This window comes from Miniopterus schreibersii (genome assembly GCF_964146895.1).
Source record: "Miniopterus schreibersii genome assembly, chromosome: 7".
NCBI lineage: Eukaryota > Metazoa > Chordata > Mammalia > Chiroptera > Miniopteridae > Miniopterus > Miniopterus schreibersii.
Genome location: NC_138108.1, coordinates 15,275,713 through 15,288,401, shown reverse-complemented (window position 1 = coordinate 15,288,401; position 12,689 = coordinate 15,275,713). Strand labels below are relative to the sequence as shown.

The following is a 12,689-nucleotide window of genomic DNA, read 5'->3' as shown; positions in this document are numbered from 1 at the left end:
CTGGCTATAGCAGCTTTGGGAAATCATGTAAAATACAATTAGCTGTATGCTTCACTCCAGTTCTTTATAAAGATGCTGCTGCTGGCAGTGATCACTACCTATAAATGTAGTAGTGGAGGAGACTAGCGTGTGAGGAACTTTGTGTGCTGCTGTGTCTGAAAATTGTTTCTTTCTGGCTGTGGTCCAGCTGCAGAACCTTGTTTATGACAGCATCATACCACCTGACACCTCCAGCTCTTCTCCGTTAGACCAGCTGAAATACTTCTCTGAGGCTTCTTGCAGTTGTGTCTTCCGTAGCACTGTGATGGGTTTAGGGCTCCCTGGTCATACAGTGTGGGTGGATATTGGCCTACTTTCTGATAGGATCTAGACAGTCAGGATCTGGTGAAGATTCTGCTAGTACAAAAAGTACCAATTAGTTCATCCATGGTGACTTAGTACCAGAGAACTGATTCATACTCCGCGAACTCACAAGTACTATTAAATTCCTTCCAGGCCAGCGGAGATGTGGAGGAGTGGGACCCTGGTATGGGTCTAGGCTGTGACTCTAGGACACAGAGCCTGGCTTGGGAGTAGGCGGTATTATGAGCTGCGGTTGCAGAACAGGGAGGAAAGGGGAGCCGCAGACCCCTCTGCAAGAGCAGACTAGGAAACCAGGCACAGTAGTGTCAAGTCAAATTCAAACAGCCAGAAAGATAAGTGCCAGGTCTGAGAGGAACATGGTGGAAAACAATGAATTTCAGAACAGGAGTTCGGTGATGTTCTTTGAAGGAATGCTAGGTAGATAAAGGGAAGGGAGTTTTGTAAGGGCTCGGAGTCAGCTTGGCATTAAGAAACTAATTTTAAGCCAGATGCCAGCTTATTATTCTGCAGTGGAAGGATAACTGCATGATAATTGTGACCAGCTTCATTTTATGGACATTTCCTGGAGAATAGGCTCACCTAAGAGATTAGATTACAGATGCTAAAGTTTCCCAGGAAAAGTAGAACCACAGTAAAGGTTTTATATCCTTTGGGCAATTCTGATGAATAGTCTACTTCCACTCTGGCCATTCTGCTTCTAAAGTAGTGCTTTCCACACATATTATTCTGTCAGATTCTGCTTCGCACTGTCTTTCTGGCTGTCCTGAGGGCCAAGGGGATTGGTATCTGTTCAACCCACAGTGTCTGCTTCATGAGAAACTGGGAGTATAATTTATTCATGCTTTGAAACTAGAAATTGCTGTATATCTGCTGAGAAACTCCTGTTTTCACTGAATGGATATTGAATTGGTATCTGGTTATATTTCCCTTTTTACCCTGATTACTGGGAAGCTTAGAGTCAAACCTGTGGCTTATGTTTAACAAAATTATGACACCTATGGCATGTACTGCATCTTTACCTTGATCTTATTTCTGCTATTTCCCTTTCTCTTCAAATTTCCATATTCATTTATTTTTATATTTTGTAATGTATGCATATTTGTAAACTGTCACAAAATCATTTTGGGATTTGTCCGTGCATCTGTCCATGTGTTGCTAGCCAGCTATCCAGATAGATGCATACCAACATACATGCCAAAGTACATTTATTTCTTCAGCAACACGGCAGCATCACATTTCAACTGAGTTGCTCCTGAGTTGCAGCTGAGGTTTTCTGTTCAAGTCATGCTGTGGATGATGAAAGTCAGTCAAGGAGGGTACCAGCTCCTGTTTCAAGCATTTGCCCTTTTCCTGACCTTTGTCTCAATCTCTTGCCCTTGGTTAATTTAATCTTTGGGTCTGCAGACCTTTCATGCTTCTCCCTCCTCTAAGGTCTTCATCTTGAGCTATTTAAATGATTTGATTTAGCTGTTGGTACTATAATTCTGAAGAGTTTGGAAAACAAATAGGTGAGAGTTTATTACCTGGGATATTGGCAAAAAGTGCATATTCCTATTGCGTCACTGTAGAAATAGTGTGGTGTAGCAAACAATTCTTGACATTTATATTCAAGAAACTTGTCTTTGTCACTCATAGCTATGTGATTTTGGACAAATTTATTAATCTCTTTGATTCAGTTTCTTCTTTTTTCAATTTGGAGATAGCTATATCTGTGCCATTCAATCTCACAAGATTGTTATGAGAATAAATATGGTTATGTTCCATGTGACAATACTTTTTCAAGCTTTACAAAATGGTAGTTATTTTTTCTTAGTCTCCTTTGATTGTGTGGAAACAATACTTGACTAGTGATTAAAATCCATTGTGTAGACTATTTTCTGGGTAGAATGTACAGGTGTTAGTATTTCCAAAGCTATTAGAACAAATCGCTTTTTTCCTCTACTATTGCTGTATTTGACAACCTTTGCTTTCACCTTTCTTCCCGCCAATAATCTTGTCAGCAGTTGGTTTATTTACAGTTATCAAGTCTATCTAGATCATTATAGAATATTTACTTTTTCTGTGAAATTTTTTTATGGTATGAACAGTAATGAAGGACGGCATTGCTTTTCTGGAGACTTAATGACAGGTGATTGCTTACAAAATTGATTTCTAGTAATTGTCTCTTAGAAGGGAGCATACTTTTTCATAAAAAAAGAGGCTGACTCTTAGCTTTTGCGACAGCATGGATGGACCTAGAGATTATTATGCTAAGTGAAATAAGCCAGCCAGAGAAAGACAAGCACCATATGATCTCAGTAATATGTGGAATATAATGAACAAAATAAACTGGTCAACAAAATAGAAACAGAGGCGTGGGTACATGGTACAGACCGACAGTTGTCAGAGGGGAGGAGGGGGGACTGGATGAAAGAAGGTGAAGGGATTAGCCAAAGAGCATGTGTGCATAAGGGTGTGGTGATGGCCAGAGGGAAAGGAGTTTGAGGGCTGGGTGGAGGGGGGCAAAGGCAGAAAATGGAGACATTTGTAATGGTGTAAACAATAAAAGTAGAAAAAGAAGGCTGACTTTCCGTATCTGATACTCGGGGAGTTTTCTCATTAAGTGAAAGTGTGTCAATGACTGTAAATGTAGAAGGAGGAGGGTTTACAATGTCTCCATCCATTTACCTTAGCACGAGGGGGAACTGGGCCGTGGAGACTATGAGGATTTCTCCGCAGGTACTCGACTCCTCCAGAACTGGGAAGATAACAACACACACTGTGTACGGCCTTTACCGTAAGCCGCGCACTGCTCTAAGTGACTTATATATGTCAACTCCTTTAATACTCTTGAAGCCCGGTACGGCAGTATATTAGCCAGCCTACAAAATGATGCCCAGTTGTCCCCACCTCCTGGTGTGAATGCTCTTGTATGGTGCCTTCATACTGAGTAGGGTGACCTGTGTAGCTGATAGGGTGTTGAATAAACGATGATCTGTGACTTCCAAGGCTGTTCATGAAAGATCCTGTGGCTCCCAGTTTCTTAGCTTGCGTTTTCTGGAGTTAGCCAGCTTGAGGAGGCTTAAGAAGCCTGTGGAGAGACCCACATGCAGAGGATGAGTCCTCCAGCCCACAGTGTCAGTGAACCTTCATGAAGCAAACCTGTTGCCTCAGTTAAGCCTTCAGGTGACTACAACCCTGGCTGCCATCTCTGCTGAGACCTCACGTGTGACCCTAAATCAGAATTCTCTAGCTAAGCCACTACTGAATTCTTGATCACAGAAACTGAGATAATGGATGCTTATTGTTTTTTAAACCCAACATTTTTGGGAGTTTGCTATTCAGCAATAAGTAAAAAAAAAAAAAAAGAATACTGACTCTGGAACCTAGAAATGAGGTTCTATCATAAATACCCTAAAGTATCAGAGTGGCTTTACAAAAGAGCATTCATTGGACAAATTTGGAAGTATTTTAAGTAGGATGTTAGTAAGGTAGGTACTTCACTGCTGGTACTCAATAAGGTGAGTTGAAGGTTAGGGGATGGACTGCAGATATGCAACTTTTTTTTTGCAGTTGCTTAGTCTACTTTTAGTTATTTTTTAGCCTAAAATACTTTTCATCATATTATTGGGAGAGACACTCACTTTTGACAATAAAATACTGGCCCTTTGACAGGTACCTGGTTCCTGAGGGTTGGTTATAACTGAACTAGGTTTAAGCATCTCCTCAAATAATAAGGCAAACACGAAAGAGTTATTTCTTATGATGGGGCTGAGTAACAAGAATGTATTACCTGACCTTAGAGGTGTAGAACTATGTGGAAAGTAACTGGCAAACACCTCAAGTATTTATATGCACAGAAAACCCATACAGAATAACAGGAGAGGTAGTATAGCATAGTGAAAGCAGACCTTCTGGGGCTTATCCCCAGCTTTGTTAGGTCCTAGCTGTGCAGTCTTATACCTTTGAGTCCTGATCTGTAAAGTGGAGATAATGATGGTCCCAGCCTCCTAGATAGACTGAGGGTGAAATGAGTTAATACATACATGGAAAACCCTTAGGACAGCATCCGACTTCTATTAAATACTCTGTGTTATCAGTTCTTGCTACAAACAACATAAGTTGTTATGTACACCTTCAGCTAACTCTTGGAAGACAGAATAGCAGAGACAATTTCTTATAACCAGCAGCAAAACGAAAACTAGGCTAATCTCATGTTTGATTTTCATAACAATTACTGTTCATTAAAGTGTTTAATTTCATACCTTTTAAACTTGGCATAAGAAAGCCTGTACATTTGAAGAAAAAAGTAAATCTACCAATCAACAAAATAACTGTTGAAGTTTTCATTTATAATTAGAGTAACTTATAATTTTTAAAGTCTCAATGCTGTTAGCATTTTTATTAGAATCATTTCTGATATTTTAATGCTTATTTCTTGATAATTTATGAACTACTGAATTATGATTACTGTATAGTTTATATTTGCTTGAAAATTGGGCTTCCTTTCCTGAGAAGAGAATTTAATTTTAAAATTGTGAAATACATATAAGAAAAAAGTGGAGATTTAAATAACTTTCATTGATGTAAACTTCAAAATGTGTTATCTCACCATATTGGTGAGATAATTAGATCTAACACTGTATTTCAAGGTCAAATCAATTTTAAATATCATAATTTTATTCCATATATTTTGAGATTTAAACTTGACAAGATGTTCAGAGGTCACCATAACTGAAGCATCTGAAGATGATTATGAATATGAAGAGGTAATTTGTTTATTTTGGGTACTCTGTAAATTCATTATGGCTGTTCTTGAGAAATATTTATTTATTTATTCCTTAACAGTTACTAGTTTGAGCTGTGAAAATTCTACTACCTAGCTGGAGTGCAGATCCTATACTTCCTTCCAGCTTAACTATACTTCTGTCTAATGTGCTTATTGTCTCAAACCTTTCCTTTCATTCACGGTTCCAGTGGGACCCATCCTTACTGCTGAGACTTGGAGGATAGAGGCTCTCCTAGAAGGCAGAAGCTGTGAATGAAACTGTGTGGATGCAAGCCTGATAATTTTTGGTCTGGGCAAGCAAGAAACAGGACAAACACAGAATATCAGCTTTTTATTGCTGCTGGTATAATGGAGACAATGTTGATACTTACCACATGAAATTACTGAATGAGTTAAATAATTGTAAAGGGCTTAAAACTGTGATAAGCACATAAGAAGCATGTAATAAGTGTTAGCTATCATTAATATCATAATTAGATTTGGTTACATTCTTCCAAGATTTAACATTTAGCCAGTGAGTTTTATTTATTTATTTAATAGAGATTTGCAGTTGCTGGTAGTAGTTAAGAAAAAGTAATGGGGGAGAAAAATCTGGGATGAGGAGACAATAGTGGCATTTAGATGGCCTAACATTTCTTTCAGCACAGTTGTTAGTCTACATTTGTCTTTATAGATAAAAGCAGTTGCCCATAAGCTAATACCGAGTTTAGTAGAAGTGACAGTGAGTGATGTTTAAAAGAAAATCAGAGCTTCCTGCTTGTTATTTATTCATTTTTCATAGATCTTCAAAATTACATGGTGTCTTACATAAAATATATTTCTTTGATCCTTTGTTTTGTGAGGAAAAATCAGTCCTGAAATGAAATACTGTGTTTTTATTTTCTTGCTAACCCTTCCAATTCTCTTTCTCTGTGATTTAGATACCAGATGACAATTTTAGCATCCCAGAAGGTGAAGAGGATCTGGCAAAAGCAATTCAGATGGTTCAAGAACAGGTTACAGATACTCAAATTTTGGTGAGAATTTTGAGCACAACCATAGCAGTGATAACTTTTTATGTGACGTTTTGAAAGCTGTTTACATTTCAAGTACTTCACTTACTAAATGCAGCCCTGTTACCTGTTATGTACTTTTCACTTCTATTTCTCTATCATCAAACCTTCACTTTAGGTAAATAGTCATATTTACTCTTCTATGGTTTGTCATTTTCCACATCGTGGTCACTCTTGCATGACTTTGCAATAAATGACACTATCCCTCAGAACTCTGCCTATTTAATATCACTGGAGATTAAACCAAGGATTTGTAACACTCATGTACAGAATTTGATATTGTATATAGATTCTACCATCTGCTTTGTAAGCATTCTCTGTTTTTTCCCCCATGGAAATACTTAGCTCACAGGGAATGCTTAATATGTTATGATAGTTTTTCCTTGTGAGGCTTATGAACTAATTTCACTAAAGAGTATGGTGGGGGATGCTTTCTGATTATAATTGACCAGTTAAAAGTACATACAATGATGGCAACCAATCGATGTCTCCCTCTCTCTCTGTCTCCCCCGCCCCACCCTCACTCTGAAAAGCAATGAAAAAATATCCTCAGGTGAGGATTAAAAAACAAAGTGCAGTGGAAGATTATGTAGAATTGTTAGTATGTGTATCAGATGTATTTAGGAAGAGAGGAAGAAGACATTTAAGAGGGCATGAATCTAATGAACAAAATAAACTGATGAACAAAATAGGTACAGAGATATAGAACCATGGAGCAGTTGGAGGAATCTCAGAGGCAAGGCAGGGAGGAGGAGTCGAGGAGGGAGAGATTAATCAAGGAACTTGGGTGCATATATGTGTGACCTGTGGACACAGACAATTGTGTGGAGAAGACCTGGGGCGGTGCCAGGGTGGATGCCGAGTGGAGGGGATCAATGCAGGGGGGAAAAAGGGGATGTCTATAATACTTTCAAAAATAAAGATAAATTAAAAAACAAACAAAGAGAGCATGAATCTACCAGGTGTATTGTAACCATACATACCAATATACATACATATAAACAACAGCCCACAAGCATCTTAAGAAACTAAAGTAGGGCCTGGCTGGGCGTGGCTCAGTGGTTGAGCATCAACCTAGGATCCAGGAGATTGAGGTTCGATTCCCCGTCAGGGCATATGCCCGGGTTGTGGGCTCGATCCCCAGTAGGGGGCATGCAGGAGGCAGCCAATCAATGACTCTCTCATCATTGATGTTTCCCTCTCTCCCTCTCCCTTCCTCTCTCTGAAATCAGTAAAGATATATTTTAAAAAAAAGGAACTAAAGTAGGTATATTCTCTCTGTTTTTTCCTCCTGTGTTCCTGATTCCTTCAACCATCATCCCTCTGATGCTATAAAACATCATATTCCAATTTACTGACCCAAAATTCTAAGGAAGTATTTATTATCGTTTCATGAATGTTTGCTCCAGCTGTATTATGCTCTCACCTAGCAATTCTATATAATTTTCCACTGCAGTGCAAAGACTTGAAAGCAAGCATACTACTTTAGCATCTCTCATGATGTCTTATATAGGATCCTGAATATAATCAACATTGTTATATAATATCTTTTAAAAGTAATATTAGAAAAGGGGTTCTAAATTATTCTGCTCAAGTGTTTTGAAAATTATTTTAAAACCCTGTCATTTCAGGAATTTTCTGTAACTCCAAAATTTGCTTCAACTTACCAGTATTTTGAATGTTACAGCACCTACAAGTCATTAACATCAGGGCCAACTTATATATAGTACTTTTGAAAAGAAATTTTTAGGGCAACAAAGATTCTTTTTCCTCACTGTATTTCTGTGGAACCATTCTGTGCATTCTGTGTAACCTGGTATGTAACCATCACCAGTGTAGCGAGGAGAAGTGGGAAGGAAAAGTCTACCGCTGAGTTTCTGTGTGTGAAACTAGGTCTGTCTACCCAATGATCAGCAGTTAGGTGAAGTTCTTGTCAAAGAGAAGAAAATGAATGCAGTCTGAAAACAATGATACTGTTGATTTTTTTAAAGAATCTCCTCGTTCTTTGATTTATTTTATACCCTGAATCATATGACATTGTAGTTTTATGGCTTAGTTTCATATCTTACTTGCTGAAATACCACCATTTTCCTAGTCTAGGTGCTTGCACACTTGTTCTCGAAGGGTCATATAGTCAATATTTTAGGTTTTGAGGGCCATAGCATCCATCTCACCAAAAGTAGTTGAAAAAAATGAACAAGTGAGCGAATGACTCAGTGGCATTAATCAAAGATTTGATGTTTTCAAAATAATTAATTGTACATTTAAATTTCAGGAGCAGAAAACAGTTCTTCCTCCAAAGCACGCAGTACCTGAAGTAATAGAAGACTTTCTCTGCAATTTCCTGATCAAAATGGGAATGACCAGAACTTTTGATTGCTTCCAATCTGAATGGTAAGCAATGATGTAGATAAATAGTTCTCTAGAAATGCTGACAATGTTTAACATGCACCCTTTTAACCCACTTATAAGACTGAAGTCACTCAATTTATGAAAAATGGATAAAATAGATGGAAACCTTTTCCATCCCCACTACTCACACCACAACACACACACACACACACACACACACACACACACACACACACAAACACCCTCACTCAAACACATAAATGCACATAATCAGGATATCAGTTTCAAATAAATTTATATTAAATATCTTTCTGAAATTAAAAAAATAAGTGATTTTAAAAAATCAAGATAATGGAATATCTCCTGGAGTTATATAATATAATACAAAGCTATTTTAGGAAAGACTTTTCCTAATATCTTCTGCATAATTAGGGTATTATTTTCTGCATTAAAAAATCCTACTAACAGTACTACTTTGTTTGTTTTACTTATAGTATAATGTCCTGCCTTTCTCTACTCACACAAATGATTGATTCTTTTTCTATAAATTTGCCTTCATTTAGAAGTAAGTGGGAATATTTTCAAATGATGCCTAAAGACAAGATTTTCTTGTTATAGTTGAACATTGTAATAACTTACTGGTTATAAGCTTCAGCAGGCATGCTGTCTTTATTCCTTTGCTGCAGTTAGTAATGGCACCAGACATGTTTTCAGTGTCCTGTTCTTTAATAAAATATTATTAAATAATCAGATATGAAAATGTTTGATCTTTAAAAGCCATTGCATATTATAGAAAGAGGGAATGATAATGATGTATAAAGATGTTTATAATGTTTTTTGGATAATCCTAATTTTAAATATAGGGGTCACCCGCCAATGTATCTCAGTGGTTGAGCATCGACCCCTGAACCAGAAGGTCAGGGTTCCATTCCCAGTCAGAGCACATGTCCGAGTTGTGGGCTTGATCCCCAGGAGGGGGCGTGTAGGAGGCATGATTGATGTTTCTCACATTGATGTTTCTCTTTCTATACCTCTCCCTTCCTCTCTTTCTCTTTCATTTCCTACGTAATCCTTGGTTATCTCCAATTTGGCCTCTGCTGAAGGTTGGGTGGTGATAAAAATGCCATCACAGGTAATAGTGCAATTATTTATGATTTTTTTATTGCTAATTTAATTTTTGTTAATTGTAGGTGAAATTATAAATTATGTAGTAGTATATTCCTGTAATTTTCTTTTTTCTTTTTAAATATATCTGTTGATTTCAGAGAGAGGAAAGGAGAGGGAGAGAGAGAGATAGAAACATCAATGATGAGTCATTGATTGGCGGCCTCCTGCACACCCTTGACTGGGGATCCAGCCCACAACCCGGGCATGTGCCCTGACTGGGAATTGAACCCCGATCGCCTGGATCCTAGGTTGACGCTCAACCACTGAGCCTTGCCCGGCTGGGCCTTGTAATTTTCAAAAAAGATAAATATTGATGCTTTTGGCCAATAAAATTTGGCATAATATATAATTACTCAAATTGAGCAGTGTAGTTAGAACTTTCTGGGAATGGTTAGGTTTAAAGCCAGAGTCTAGAACTAAAATTACACTTGAAAAATCCCTTATGCTGCCCAGTATGTGTGGGAAGTGTGTGTGGTGCTGTGTATACATTACTGTCTCTCAATGAATCCTACACAACTAGTTCTTATTCCTTTAGCATTTAAACCTATTGCTGATTTTTCAGAAGATTAGGATTTGGCTTCTGGTTATGTGTTATGTGGTAAGAATTTTTCCCCCAACCAGGATTAAGTTAAACACAGGAATGTTGTGACTGTTCTGTCAGGCTAACTTTTACTGTGCTACAATATATTAAAATTGTAAATATGTATACAGAGATTATTTATGTACTATGTTTTTAAGAAGGCAGGGTTGTAAGTGAATATTTAACATAACTTAAATTTTTAAACCAAAATTAATACAGTGTTCATTAAATATGAAAGATTTAAAAGTATTTAAGAAGATGAAACCTAAGGTTTATCACTCAGGATTGCACTTTGTGTCATATTTGTTATTTCAGTATGTTTCCATGCTTTATCTCGTTTACTTCTCCCAACAACTGTATACAGCAGGAAGCCACTGTCATATGTATCTCTCTTATGTGGATGAGGAAATGGGCTTAGAGAGGTTAGGAAATCTGCCTTAGTTAAGTGGCAGCCAGGCATAGCCAGTAAGGGGCAGTCAATTCCTCTCCTAACCACCATGCTGAATTGTGGAATTATACAAGGGAATCTTGAAATAAAAAGTCAATAAAAGTGCTTTTTTAGCTTGATTGTAGACCAAGAAAACTTAAGGAATATTTTGATTTAGAGTTCACATTTGTCTTCTTGGTAAAATATTTCCCCCCTCTCTCTGTGAACACAGAGGAAAGATTCTCACTTGATGCTTATTATCTGTATGACTGTTTTTCTGTCTTATATTCTGTGCCTCGAGTGCCATCACAAAGGGAAAGTAATGCTTACTCTTATTGGAGCATTTCTACGTCCACTGAAATTCTATCATAGTAGTCACCACTTGGGGCAGTGGGTCTTAAACTCTATTGGTATACACACAGATGTTATGAAAGCCTATGCACTTTCTCCATGAAATATGTGTATTTACTCTATTTCCACATAATTGTAATTAGTTTATGGACTTTATAGTGAATATGAAGACCATTAATGTAAATTTATTGGCAGTAATTCATTTGAAATTCTATTGGTAGTAAATTTTATTTCCAGTTCCTAATACATATGGACAGTTTTCAGTCATTCTAAGGATAAATGACTGAGGAGGAGGAACAAAGAAGAGCAGGATATTTCTTTAAAATACACACACAGATGCACCTGAAACAAAACCAAAAATTCTTATGTAAGAATATGCAGATTTTACTGAGAAATTTGCAGAGTTAGTAGTTTAAAATGACTAATTATCTTATACTATTATAATAGTTTTAGTGAGTTTAAAGTCATCTTTGGTATTTTTACATGGATGGTATTAATTTTGGTTGATAAGTAACTTTCGAATGTCCTAAGATATAGATGTTTTAATATGTGTTATGTTTGATTTTTACTTATTTTACTACATACTAATTTATTTACATAGCATTTATTTAGAGGACTCTCTAGCACTTTTTTTCTTATTGAAATAATTTTTTAGTGATTTTTTTCTGCATTAAATAAAGCAAGTTTCTGAAAACCAATTTTATGCTCAGAAAAACTTTATGGTCCAATACTTCAATCAATCCTTATGTCTTTTCTTCTGAGATAAGTATAAATCACATCTGAAATGTGGATAAAATAGTGAATTTATGATTAAATGGTTATCTATTTGCTGTTTTAGAAATTGTGGCAAATATTACTAAGTATTGATTCAATTATCTTACCCTTTCTCTTGCTGTTTTTTTAAATTTCAGATAACATATGTAACATAAAAACATATGATTATTAATATATAATAATAGTAAAAATTTATAATATGAAAATGCTGATAAGCATTTTAAAACTAATGTTTAGCCCATCTGTAGCAAGCTTTATAGAGATTTGTTTACCAATAACTTTATTACTTGAAATGTTTTTTATGCTGATTGTTTTTATTTAGGTTTATTAATTTCCACATATAATGATTAAAATTGTAATTATTTACAAATCTGTAAATGTTTCTCTGATGTTCCTTCTTATGTCACTGAGAAAACAGAAGTGCCACGGCTCCTGCCTCCCTCTCTGCTCACATGCTGCCTCTGTCCTCGGGTATTCTGTTTCATCTGTCACAGAGGCCGCACCATACACACTGTTGTCTGAGGTCACCCCTCCTCTTCCCTACTAGATCCTAGCTCCTCTGGCCTGCTCAAGGGCATTGCTCCTGCAGTTGTCCCCTCTCTTTCCTGCATTGTTAACTTTTCCCCTCTCTGCTAGATCATTCCCATAAGCAGACAGATGTGCAATAATGTGTCATATATTAAAAGAAGAAATTAAAAAGTACCCTGAACTCCATATCCGTTTCTAGATTCATCTTGACTTCTTGGCTCTGCTTTATAGCGTATGTCCTTGGAAGAGTTTGTTGTTGGTACCTCCTTTCCAGCTCTCATACGTGCTCAAGTTCCACTTTCATCTTCATGACTCACCTTTTTTCAG

General features: G+C 36.8%; 1 protein-coding gene across 2 annotated transcripts in view; it reads left to right on the top strand.

Annotated features, from left to right (window-relative positions):
• SPAG16 (sperm associated antigen 16) overlaps window positions 1-12,689 on the top strand; it is a 557,305-nt gene that overhangs the window by 5,233 nt on the left and 539,383 nt on the right. For both annotated transcript variants that reach the window (XM_081143494.1, XM_081143495.1), the window contains exons 2-4: window positions 5,065-5,111; window positions 6,052-6,147; window positions 8,459-8,577. In XM_081143494.1, coding sequence (XP_080999620.1) covers window positions 5,065-5,111; window positions 6,052-6,147; window positions 8,459-8,577 — 262 coding nt within the window. The remainder of the gene's footprint in view (window positions 1-5,064; window positions 5,112-6,051; window positions 6,148-8,458; window positions 8,578-12,689) is intronic.